Genomic DNA, 13865 nt, shown 5'->3' on the forward strand with positions numbered 1-13865 from the left:
CCAAGTTTTGAGATATCCTATTGGGCAAGTTAAAATGGGACACCCTGTATATAAGCTATTATTGAAATCTGTAAAAGGTAAATACAGATAAACAATTTTTTTTTCCATGCGTATTATTTGATGTCTCAGATGATATTTGACTGACAAATAACTTTCTCAAGCCTCTAATAATTTAACTACTTGAGAAATCAGGTAAAAAATTTTTTTATTGATATTAATCTTTACAATTTAGCATTTTATTAAGTTTGCTAATTTATTTTTTTCGTTTATTATTCTTGTTTGGTGTTTAATAAAGCGTGAAGAAGTCAGCGAAATTGATGACAAAGCATTGCCGAAACAAGGATTTAGTTATTAAATTACTTCAATTACATTCCCTTGTTATCTAAAATAATTCAGAATTCCAATTTTAACTTATTTATAATCTAAAAATATTGAAATCATTATCTTAAATACGAGTACATCTAGTGAAACGTAGAATAATCATACATTAGGTATCTACACTGCCCGTCAATCACTTTTGCCATGCTTACCTCAAAATTAGGCAAATTTGAAAGTTTTGTATCTCGGTCGAAAATCATCGTATCACAAAAAACCGCAGGGCATTTTAAAGGTAATTGCAAAAGCTTCCATTTAAGATGTGCAGAGACTTAAAAATGAAAATACGAGGTGTGTTCAAAAAATACCCGGAATTTTTAAATTTCGCGGCTCGGGAGAGTCCGATAGTCAAAATTTTTTTTTATTGTATTGGTATACATGCCCCTGAAGTATGATAAAATTTTCAGCTATATTCACTGTTTACTTTGTCTGCGGTAGTCGCAAAGGTTTGACGTGTTTTTATGAGCTCGGCGATTTTCGTTTTTTAAAAGAAATGGATCAAAGAATTTGTATTAAATTTTGCGTAAAAAATGAAATAAAGTGTAACAAAGTGTGTGAAATGTTACAAAATACCTATGGTGAGTCTGCTATGAAAAAAACAAGTGTTTACGAGTGGTATAAGCGTTTCCAAGATGGCCTCGAGGACGTTGAAGATGACGGACGCTCCGGTAGACCCAGCACGTCAACAATCGATGAAAATGGGAAAAAAGTGGAAAAAATGGTTCTGAATGATCGCCGAATCACAATTAGAGAAGTTGCTGATGAAGTTGGCATATCAATTGGCTCATGTCATAACAATTTTTCAAATGTTTTGGGCATGAAACGGGTGGCAGCAAAATTCATTCCAAAATTGCTGAACTTTGACCAACAAAACAATCGCATGAACATCGCTCAGGAGCTGTTAAATGACGTCAACGACGATCCAAGTTTGCTTGAAATGGTCATAACTGGTGATGAAACATGGATGTACGGTTATGATGTCGAAACCAAAACACAATCGTCCACCTGGAATTCAACATCACCAAGAGCGAAAAAAGCACTTTAAGTTCGATCAAGTGTGAAGATTTTGCTTACAGTTTTCTTTGACTGCAGGGCCGTGGTTCATCATGAGTTCTTATCACAAGGTCGTACGGTTAATAAGGAGTATTACCTTGAAGTTATGCGCCTTTTGCGAGAAGCAATACGAAGAAAACGCCCAGAATTGTGGAAAAACAATACGAAAATAAAGTCAAAATAAAGAAATAGAGAAAAAGTTTTTTTTCGGTTTTTTAGCGCATTAAAAACATAAAGGAATTTAACTTTTTTTTACGCTTAGTTTTAAAATGTCTAGGGACGTAGTAAATCACAAAAAAACTATAACTAAGCGTAAAAAAAAGTTAAATTCCTTTATTTTTTTAATGCGCTAAGGAACCGAAAACAAATTTTTTCACTATTACTTTATTTAGACTTTATTTTCGTATTCTTGGACACAAAATGACACTTTTTTCTCTTTGGCATTTTTTTTCAAAACGTACGCAAGTCGAAGTAATTGAGGATTGGAAAAAAAGGTTGCTTTTTACAAAAAACGCCGTAACTCGGTTAAAAAACATCGGATAGAACCCCCCGGGAGCTCATTTTATAGGGAAAGACATTACCCTCCGAATCCCTCAGGTCGATTTGCCCTCCACCGCCTGGTTCTAAATTGGCATTGATTCAAGTCGAGGTTAAAAAAATTGAAATTTTTTTAATCAGTTTTTTTACTGTAAATAACAAATATTTTCATTTTTAAGTCTCTGCACATCTTAAATCGAAGCTTTTGCAATTATCTTTAAAATGCTCTGCGGTTTTTTGTGATACGATGATTTACGACCGAGATACAAAACTTTCGAGTATGCCTAATTTTGAGGTAAGCATGGCAAAAGTGATTGACGGGCAGTGTAAGTGAATAATAACCTCTACAATCACAATAGACTAATCTTAGAACTGAAAGAAGGCTATTCAATAAGGAGTAAGCCTACAAGTAGCTACAAGTTCTAACTTGATGATAAAAATTTGAAATGTAGCTTTATGCTATTGGCTTTATAATTATATAATATATTTCCAGGACGCAGGAAAAATGAAACTTCTTTTAAACGAATCCAATATAACTTGGCCAGGTAATGTGAAATCCAAGCCCGAAGGATTTCTTATTCCTACACATTTAAACGTACTTACGGTTGAAGAAAAACCATTTGTTTATGTAAGAAAGTCGAATAATTACGGCTGTAATCAAGATGAAGTTCTTTGTCCAAATTATAAATCCATTGATGGAAATGAAGGTAAGTATTATTCTAAATAAAAAAATGTTAACTCTAATATAACATTAACTGAATTTAATAATGTTATTTTGGAACTAGAAATTCTTTTCTTTGTGCGCGCGTTTTAACCTTAGTATATAACGGAAAATTTCCAATTAACCATTCATTAATTTACCGTTTCCGTTCCCGTTACCTCAATTGCTAGGCCCACAAGGGATGCCATGTAACGAAAGCTCGTTCGTTGTCAATTTTTAAGGTGGGCAAGTGAGGCACACTCGCTCATAGCAGTCGAGGCGAGAGGGGGGGTAAAAAAATGAAAGTGATTAGGGAATTATAGACATAACAAAATTATAGACATAACAAAAATGTCGCATTCAAATCAAATCTAATTCTAATCAAATCAAAGTCAAAATAACACTTAAACTTCAAAACCGTACATGAACAACCGCAAAAGAACAAACCGCATAATTATACTTATAACCAGCTTTACAAATCTTAACCTAATGAACATAACGGTGTTGCAAACACGTCTTAAGACTATAGAACACAACGGTGTTCTTAGCACCTAATACAATACCAATACAATAAACAAATTAACTAACTTATCGCACTTACAAATCTAAACGATACACAGCACGCGTAACTATCGCCGACGGTAATTAGGGCAGGTAGCCGGCGTGTGCACGCCTTGCTACCTATCTGACCTTTACAATTACGCGCTGTGCCATACCGTTGAAGAGAGAGAGAGAGAGATAGAGAGAGAAAGAAATTATATTGCGAGCGTTGACCTTTAATGCAGGAACGGGATGCCTGGCTGCGTCCTGCCGATGTTGCTGGCCGTCGCTGAGCAACTCCTGCCGACTACTGCGGGTAGCGTCCCGAGCAGAAGCTAGAACAAGGCACTCGTCCTCTTTTCCTCTCGGTCCTTCACAGTTTTTTAGCGACATGTGCGTCCGGCTAACTCTTTGTTCTCAACCGCACTTTGCACCTCTCACCGACTAAACCGTATTAACTTCCGATCGACTGGAAAACCTTCTGACTGACTAGTCGACTCACTACCGTCTGTGTCGCTCATTTTCTTTCGCGATCGACAGCTTCTTCCTCGTTCTTTCTTTCCCCACTTGACCTACTGATTAGAGGGCGCGCGACCAATGCGCTAATTGGTTCGCGACGCGCGCCTGCCTAATCTTGCGTGGGGCACGCATGCCCCTAACTCTCTCTTTATAACACCTTTATACTCTGTCGTCAGCGTAATAGCTTCGGGCCGGCTGGGCCACACTCGGCAATCTCCGTCGACTGAAAGAAAGACCATGCATTAGGCGCATTTAAGAATAACGCTGGTCACCGTGCTTTGCCGAGAGACAGGGAGAATTAGGGAAAATACCGACGAGAACAAGCGCAACGTTTGCTTTCGTCACAAACTTATTATTAGCATAAACCACATAAACAAACTAATTCTCAAGACTTACTACTAATACAAACAATTAATAATACATTGATTCGCTTGTCTTACCACTAACAAATAATACCAACAACGTGTGTGGACCTTATCATTACTACAGATGACAAATAAGTCGCGGATCGCCCAGCAACAGGATCGTCTTGACGATTCGCGTTTCAGAAAAGCCGCTGCTCGTACAAAGAATCTCGGAGGCTAGCGAGTAAATGCCGGGTTACCGAGTATAGCCGTACTTGGTTTAGCCGGTGAAACCTTTGAGAGAGAGAGATAACCTGATGCTTGTATTACTGGTTTGCCAAGTAATGCAGATCTCGCTGTAGGGCTGAAGCACGAAGGGATGCTGTCATCTCGTCATGACTAGGCGTCTCTGCGAGGTCAACGAATATACCGTCCACTTCTTTTTCGTGGTATTCCTCCGAACAAAGAGACTCTCTCTCTCTCTCTCCACAGGCTGGTAGACCTTATTGCGTCGAACCACATTTCATGTCAAGGAGCCCATGAGAGAACTACTTAATAACTGCCTACACTCGCTGCTTGCTCTCCACTGCTTCCTACTTTCTACCAACTTCCTTATCACCGTTCGGTTTCGCTCTATTGCATCCCTACTTGATCTGTGACAGGGCTCATAGCAATGTTCGTTGGCCCTGGACACGGCACTCTCCTCGCACGGATGCGGCAACCGAGCGTGGCTATGGTGATATAATATGTTGCACGGCTTGGTGAGGGAAGGGCGCGGCCGGCGGAGAGAACGGCGCGAGAAAGAGCGAGAAGAGCAGAGGAGAGGGGAAGAGAGAAGAAGGGCGAGTGAGAGCACGGAAAGCACGGCCCGATTATCAAGTCACAGGCATTTACTTGTTAGACCGACGGTGCACCGGCTACGATTACCGAGGATCGGATCTTTCTGCTGTAGATACTCGGCTGCTTCCAGCAACTCTTACATCTGCTATCGTTAGGCGAACAAGAAGCCAAGGACGCGCGCAAGCGTCCATCAGACCATCGCCGGTGATCTCACGAGCTCCATTTCTAGCAGGGCTGCGTTTTCGACGACGACGGCTCTCCACCAGTGATTCGCGGGTAAAGTTACCCGGTGGGTCGCACAAAATTATTTTCTCGTGGACTCTCTCCCGCATCAGTTCTCACCCGGCGTAACGCTGCAATTTGTATTTGAAGCGCTAAATTAGTTGAGCGAATACGTTCCTAAACTTTGTTTAACCGTCGCATTTAAATAGTCAAGCAAATACGCTCCTAACCTTCGCCTGTTGTTGCGTCTTAACGGTTTGAGCGAATGCGCTCACCATTATTATATTAAAAATAGTTTCGTGTATTGTTATTGTATTGGTGTTACAAAGAGAACGCCTTTTTGTAATTATACCGGCTTGCTTCCTTCACCTTTCCCGTCATCGCGTTAGATTTGCGCTCGTGGGAGTTCATGCCGGTTCCAATTATCGAAATACAGCCCACATTAAATCGCAGGGGCGTAACATTGGCGTATTAAGCTGCGAAATAATTTTCCCCCTTTGCATGGCATCCATTGTGTTCTTTCAGCGAGAGAATTTTCCGCATCGCTTTGTGTGATGAGAGGTGAAGGTGATCGTGAACCCAGTTAGTTGGAATCGCATTTCTTCTTTTAGTTTGTGTCATAAATAATGCAGTACATTGATTGACCTTGGTGTTTTCGGCGAGTTCGCTGAGTTGCGGGTAAGTACCGGTGAGACGCTGGAAAAGTCTAAGATTTTATTTGAATTGAGTTTTATTTGTTGTCCATATCATCAACACGTTAAGCTCAGGTTACGCAGAAGCTCGAATGTTCTGAGAAAGGCAAGAGTGAAAGTCGCTTTTTGTTTACATCGCGCAATTAGCGCCAGTAATATGAAGTCGAGTGTCGAATTCGAGGCCACGAAGAGAGCCCGGTATTTCAGCTAATGTGTTTGAGCGTATGTTATGAATGTATGGTATGAGTGAATAAAGTGCGAAATTCGCACTGCTACTTCTAGCTGTTGTAAATTCGAATATAAACAAGCGTAAGTTAAACGAACTTACGAGCGGCGAGTGGGACTTTATGTTGCGTGCTCGCATCAAAGTCACTGCTGCGGTGAAACAGCGTGGGCACGAATAACCGTCGCGAGTCAAATAACAGATTTTTGGCGGATTTGTTTGTTTACGCCGGAATAGGCGAATAGGACGATGCCGTTGGCAAGGTCGCTGAAACGGCCGAAACCGAGTGAGTCATGGCCGTGGCCATAGACTTTGTAGTGTCGGGTCATGAGGACGCCGGAAATAAAAGAATTATGGGAGCGCACGCAAGAAATGCGGCTCAATGATTTGTTAGTGTGGATGTCGGCGCAAGGCTTAGTGACGGACGGCACAACGACTACCGTACAAGATAGAGCATTACGCGCATTTTTGTATAGCGCACGCCACGTGTCGGCGTTCTCGACAAAGGCAGAGGACTTCGTAGCGAGTGAAATTCCGACAACCCTTACCACGTCGGTCGTGTCAGCGATACAGGCCAGGTCGCTGCTAGAGACGCTGGAAGCAGCGGTATGCGCAGTGATCAATGCGAGGCGAGCGTTGAGCGAGGACTTATAATGCGGCGACGCGGAGTCGTCGGAAACGCGTATCCGCGTAACCGGTGGTATAACTGCGAACAAAGAGTCGCTCGGAACAAATTTAAAATCAGGACTGAACCGATTGGCGTCCATGGACCTCGCGCGGCAGGGGGGCCTTGCCGATAGGCAAACCGAAGTGGCGCGAGCTCGCGTAGGGCAGCGACCGACCAGCTATCATGGGCAAGAACTGTCGATATGGCGGCGTGTGATAAGCTTGATTTGGCCGTTGCGAGAAACGTTGATAGTACCCAGAGCGCGAAACGCTGAAGTGCAAGGCGAAGTGAATAACGGGAAACGCGAGGACACGCGGTTCCAGAGACACTAGCACACCGTTGCGGGAAGCCCTCAACGCGACGTCAGAGGAGGATGTGCATAGATCTGAGACCGGTAAATAAGGTGACAAAAGCGGATGCATACCCGATGCCGAGTACGACGCGATTCTCGATCGTATGCGAGAAGTGCGATTTATTTCGAAAATCGATTTGAATAATGCATATTTACGAGTACAAGTAACGTTAAGCGAAGAAAATAAAAAGTATACGGCGTTCGCAGTTCCAGGGATAGGCCTATTTGCATGCAATTACATGATCTTCAGGCTAATGAATGTGCCGGCAACTTTTATGTGTGTGATGGATGCACTTTTCGGTCCTGAGTTAGAGTCGTTCGTGTTCAAGTAACTTGATGACATTATAGTCGTGACGGAGACTTTTAGTGACCATCTGGTGTGGCTTGAGCGGGTGCTGTGGAAATTGGTTGATGTAGGACTCAAGGTCAATATAGGAAAGTGCGAATCCGAATGTTCAGAGGTGATATTTCTAGGTTACCGACTGGATAGCCAGGGGCTACGACCTGACGCGGACCGGATCCAGCCGGTGGTTGAGTTTCCTCAACCTAGAAATGTCAAACAACTCCGACGCTTCCTCGGCATATGCGGGTGGTATGCGTGATTTATCGAGCACGAGAGTGAAATGAAGGTGTTGCTTACGAAGCGAACGCGCAAAAGCGAACGCTGGCATTTGGGGCAGAAGCAGGCCGAAGCATTTGAGAAACTTATAAAAGCGCTAACGGAGGCGCTGGTGCTGGCAAGATCCGACTTTGTGAAGACGTTTTTTATTCATTGCGATGCATCATCTTATGCGTTGGGTGCATATTTAATGCAGACAGACGCGGACGGATTCGAGCATCCGATCTGTTACGTGAGTAGAATGCTTAATGCGCACGAGCGCAATTACGCGGTATCGGAACTAAAATGCACGGCAGTGATAATGGGCATCAAAAAGTTTCATTAAAAATTACAGCGCATTAAACATATGCTTGGAAGAAGACCGGATAAATTTAAAAATTGGTGAGTGGAAGACGGAATGCTTTATAGATTTTCGTCAGACAGGTTACTCGATCCAGTCACAAACCGCGAACAATGTTGACACTTAGTAGTACCGCTAGAATATAGAGCTCGCGTGATGCGAGACAAAACGTATGATAAGGTTGCGAGGGAGTACTCGTGGCACAGTATGTATCATGATATCACTGAATTTGTACGATCGTGTGAAGAATGCCAAAAGTGCAAGTTGAGTAGTAGTTACTGATGGGATTGATGAGCAAACACGTAGTCGAGCGACCATGGCTAGTGGTAGCAGCGAACGTGATCGAGCTGCCAAGAAGCAAAAATAGGTTTAAATACTTAGTCGCATTTCAAGATCTATTTACGAAATATATGGAATTTAAGCCTCTTGTGTCGGCTACGGAGAATGCCCTTGCGCAGGCTCTTGAAGAGCTTATTTTGTTTAGGTGTGAGATCCCGGGTTACTTAGTAACGGATAACGGAAAGAATTTCTGTAGGAACCAATTTCGAGTGACGTTAGATGAGTACAAAATAGAGGACGTACTCTACTAGTCATACGAACAGCAAGCGAATATCGCCGAGCGAGTAATCAAAACGCTGAAGCTGATGGTGGCTATCTTCGTAGATCAGGATAATAGAAATTGGGACAAGTACTTACACGAATTTAGATAGGCAATGAATACGACAATCCAAGCGAGTACAAAGGTTTCACCGGCAGTTTTAATCTTCGGACGTGAGTCACAACAAGCGAGAAGTCTGTGACGCGAGGTAGAAGTGCGAACGCCGATTACCCGCTCGTTAATTAAAGATTGGAGCGTGCGAATGACAAGGCTGGACGCGCTGCATGATTTGGTCATCAAGTATATTGAGGAAGCGCACAGTGTTCCTGAAGCATGCAAAAGTGGTCCAAAAATGGATCCAAAATCCGCTAACGCAGAAAGTTTCTACATCATTTGTAGATGAAAAAAATGAAAAATTGAAAATCCTAAGTGATCGGTTTCGAAAGTTACGGACGTTTTTGTATTTACGTTATGCGCGCTCATGAAGTGCTATAAGTAGAGCTTTCGAGGCCACATGTGCAATCCGTTTTTTAACTATAAATCAAGTAAATTGAGCTTTTATTCAGTATTTATTGTTAATTATAGTATTTTTTCAACAATTTATTGTTATGTTAATAAATTATTAACTTGGCTTAGTGAACAATCCAAGACTTAAGTGTCAATCTTACGATGCATAAACAATTTTTTTTAGATCAATTAATGTTTTACTATAAAAAAAATTGTTTTCGTTTTTAACAAACTTCGCAACAACAAATTGAGTAATTAAAAAATTGGCTGAAATAAATTTTGAAATAATAATTTCAGAATTAACGTACTGAACCCACTTTTAGCGCGACCCAGGATCAACGACGAGGACGTAGTGGTTACCTGATCTCTTTTTTGTTTTTTTTTTCTTTTTAATTTTTTTTGTTTTTTTTTTATATTTTGTATAAACGTAAGTTGACAATAGAGCTTTTGATAATTTTTTCTTTAACAACAATGGAATGAGTAATAGAGTTTTCTTTAAATATTTGTAATTAATAGTTAAAGATGCAGTGATGAAAATTCAACTACAGCTTTTAGTAGATTTGGTAAATAAGTTTCATGGTGATAACCATTTACTTTGTAACGTTCTCCAAACGTTAAGAAGTCACGATGAATTGACTCACCACTCTGCTCTAACCAAAAACGTAAGCCATTATTGTTTCCAATAAACTTAAAACCTTCTTTTACGTGTGAAAGAATAACATGAAATTTTAATGTCTCTGAAAGCTGTTCAATACTTTCCAAAGCTTGTTTTAATTCTTCAATATAATCATCAAGTGAAGATCCTACTTTTCCAGAGGTGAAACAACAGTTTACCACCTTATCCATAGCTTTAAAAGCTGCAATAAAAGGTAAAATTTTAAAAATACCTACCTCTCCACATATTTCAATATCTTTGAGTCTATCAGACTCTTTCACAAGCTTCCTACACGAATTGCCCTCAAAAGCATCGCCATGATAATTTTTTGAAATAAGATTGAGTTTGTGTGGACATAATAGAGCTTTGTCTAAGCCTAAATGGGAAACCAAACCTTGCCAAAATAAGTGGTTTACGAAACCTTGCAGGACATGTAATTCAGGTATAACACATTTCTCCAAAACACAAACATCATCTTTTTCATCAAAAATGGGAGGATTAATTGTGCTGTGACACATCCTACTACATTCCTTTCCTTCTCCTTGATTTCTTAAAAGTTGATATCTATCGAAATCTCTTCTTAAATCGCCAAATGTTTTTAACTTTGTAGCATTTGCGACTTCCAGTGCATCAGATTCATTTGAAGTAGTGTTACCATTCAAACTTGTGTCTGGAGTCGATTTGCGTCTCAATTCATTTAGAGAGACGAAGCAGTACGGACAAGGATATGACGAAGTTGCAGTTTGTTGACCATTTACAATCAGCAAAAGCTTAAAATCTGCAACAAATTTAAAGGGGATATCATTAAGTTTAGTCAAATCAAATAAAAGCTGAATATTTGCGTGAGTTTCTTTGATTCCAGGAACCACACACAACAATATCAACCTATTGACACTTGATAGCTTACCTTTTTTGCTTAAGCGACCTCCCTCAGAGTACAGCGTTCTTTTTTTGGGACAATTGAAATGAACTGAATCTTCTGAATCACTTTCGTCATAACAATCTTCTTGCATGGAACTTTCTTCATTTTTAGGTGAATAACTAGCAGGCATAATACATAAACTAATTTTGAAAAAATTTTACATAAAAAATTGCCCACTAATCCTCTACTTTCGATAACTTTGTCTAAAAGTTCTTCTGCGTTGGCATAAACAACAGGGTGTGATTGCTTTTCTACGTCTGTTCCGCTTTCACAATCAAATTCATGTACACCTGATTTGTAAACATCTTTTAATTCTTTAGACTTTTTTGACATATGCTCTCTGTAGTTTTTTGGAATAGACATTCTACTCACATTACACCTTACGAAATTTGTAATTTTTTTCATTTCTCTTTGTGAAGCTGCTAGTTAGACTCGAAAATTATCTAATTTATCTTCATCGAAGAACACTGTCTTATCAATCTTATTTACTGTGATCCTTGTACTTCGCCCAGCAGTACTTAAGTTCAAGTCGACATTGACTCGTCTGCCATTTAGATCAGGTTGAAATTCTAGATTGTTTTTAATAACATGCGTTGCAATTTGCTGTTGTACTTTTTCTGGGAGTTTCTCAACGAAGCTTATTATATTATCCCTATGATTATTTCAAGTATGAGTTTTACCTCTTTTTATTTCTTGATAACACTTGCTGCAATATTTAATAAGATCAACAGAATCACTACTTTTATTCAATGAAAGCTTCTCTAGTTTGTGTGATTCATAAAAGCCAGTAGAAATATAAATTTCTTTATTTATATCTCTAAATTTCCCTCTGCCTTTCTCAACTTTAATGTGTCCTTTGGACTTGGCAGTCAAGCACACATAACAATCACAATCGTTATTCAAGCGAGTTTGTTTCAATAATAATAATTCCTCATAATGAGGCATAGTTGGTAATTGCCGATTGAAAATTTCTTTTTCAAAATCAAGCAGTGTCAAATAACAAGACCTGCATATGCACAAAGGATATTTTTCATCATTTAAATCAAATTCTTTAGATATAAACTTTTTTATAAGTTTTTCAATAGATTGACTTATTAAAAATTTGTCTGGCTTAATTTTTCCAAAGATAATTTTTCGACCACAGGGGCCACATACTTTTTTTCTATTATCCTGATGAGAACACGGCGGAGTCATTTATAAAACATAAGTTTCAAAAATGCAACTCAAAGAGGTTTTGTGGATTTTTTTTCGGTATATATGTTACTTCAACATGAATTTTCCTCTTACAGATTAGCATGCGCCACCTAGCGGTATAAATAGAAGCTGAAAATTGGCATATATTTAGAAAAAAAAACAAGAACTCTATCAAAATTAGCTGAAGCATTTTGAGATAAATGGAAGATTAAACCTTTCAAGTTTTGGATTGTTCATTAAGCCAAGTAAATAATTTATTAACCTAACAATAAATTGTTGAAAAAATACTATAATTAACAATAAATACTAAATAAAAGTATATTTACTTGATTTATAGTTAAAAAAAGGATTGCACATGTGGCCTCGAAAGCTCTACTTATAGCACTTCATGAGCGCGCATAGCGTAAATACAAAAACGTCCGTAACTTTCGAAACCGATCACTTAGGATTTTCAATTTTTCATTTTATTCATCTACAAATGATGTAGAAACTTTCTGCGTTAGCGGATTCGGGATCCATTTTTGGACCACTTTTGCATGCTTCAGGAACACTGTGAGCGCAGACTCGGAAAAAGAGGCATTACGATAGGAAGCGGCGCCAGCCGGAATTTTCGGTCGGCGATTTGGTTTTGAGATGCGCGCATACGTTATCAAGCGCGAGCATGGGCAAAATGCTAAGTTGGATCAGAGATTCTCCGGCCCGTATAAGGTTTTGCGAGTTATCTCCCTGGGAGTCTACATCTTAAGTACGGATAATAAAAAGTAGGTTTCGATGGCTCACATATCTGAGATCAAGAGATATGTGCCTTCGCGAAACGTGAACTGAAACAACTAGAGGTAGATATTATTGCATGATCTGATTGTAGAGTGCATGTGGCGGTTGCAATCACGACGCTCTCAGGAAGCTCGATTATGGTCCGCTTAGCAAAAACATAGATGATGCACATAGTGCACCATATGGCCAGCCGCGAGGCTGGCCAGGTCACTTTGTACAAAAATCTTTTGTCAAAGCGGCGGACAGTAATTGTCTTCCTCAACAGAGAACGGAGACTTTTCAAACAAACAATTTGTTGTTTTGGGAGAGGACGTCGTAAACTTCTCTTACCTGTACGGGCATATGCAAATGCTAATGCTGAAGTACAAAATGCGTCACCGATTTCCCTCGACAAGCCGCTAATGCTAGTCGACCCGAAGTGAATGCAATGTGTATTTGAATGAAGACTTGCAATCACAAGTGCGGATGTGTGTACCTTCACGTGGTGGGGCTGAAAACGCTGTCTCTGTAAAGAAACAGTAGGCAAAACACACAACGCTTGCCCCCAGGGCAATAGGCCAACCGGCCAAACAAAAGAAACAACACGGACCATGACAACACGTGGTAAGGTGCGGCCTGTAAACGACCAAACATTCAACGCGAAGTCTACCACACCCCAAGAGCTCAACTCGAGCCCAGAAAAGCCAAAATCCGGGAGTCACGTGAGGGGAAATCTCTTAGGATTGTGGTACCGCGCGCCCTCTTAGAGGACGGGAGACCGCTCCGGGAGCTAGTTGCAGAGGACCAATGGTCCCGGCAATCCGAATTTAATTCGGGTAGATAAGAAATTACTTCCTATCGACTGGCAATCGGTAGGTGCCACTACTGTGGGTAAAGAGTCGCGGCCGTGGTCATAGCAACCACCCATTGGGCGGATGTGTGTACCTTCACGTGGTGGGGCTGAAAACGCTGTCTCTGTAAAGAAACAGTAGGCAAAACACACAACGCTTGTCCCTATTGAGCATCGAACTTCTGAATTAAACTCATAAGCACTCAGCACTGTTAGAGAAATAAAGCCTCAGCAATTTCCTGAGATAAATTTCTTATTCAGTGGTTAGCCTGCTAACTCCTATCCTATAGATATCTAAGTACTCAACTCATGAGTCTATCTCTCTCATGAGAAAAAAGTAGCCTTAAATATCTTCCTACCTCA

At 40.3% G+C, this 13865-nt stretch overlaps 1 protein-coding gene across 8 annotated transcripts in view; it reads left to right on the plus strand.

The window, feature by feature from the left end:
• The window catches only part of LOC131663753 (glutamate [NMDA] receptor subunit 1), a 1362975-nt gene that overhangs the window by 826991 nt on the left and 522119 nt on the right, over positions 1–13865 (plus strand). For all 8 annotated transcript variants that reach the window (XM_058934360.1, XM_058934403.1, XM_058934412.1 and 5 more), the window contains one exon: positions 2459–2672. In XM_058934360.1, coding sequence (XP_058790343.1) covers positions 2459–2672 — 214 coding nt within the window. The remainder of the gene's footprint in view (positions 1–2458; positions 2673–13865) is intronic.

Source organism: Phymastichus coffea, unplaced genomic scaffold (genome assembly GCF_024137745.1).
Source record: "Phymastichus coffea isolate CEN01 unplaced genomic scaffold, Cenicafe_Pcof_1.1 PCOF00002, whole genome shotgun sequence".
NCBI lineage: Eukaryota > Metazoa > Arthropoda > Insecta > Hymenoptera > Eulophidae > Phymastichus > Phymastichus coffea.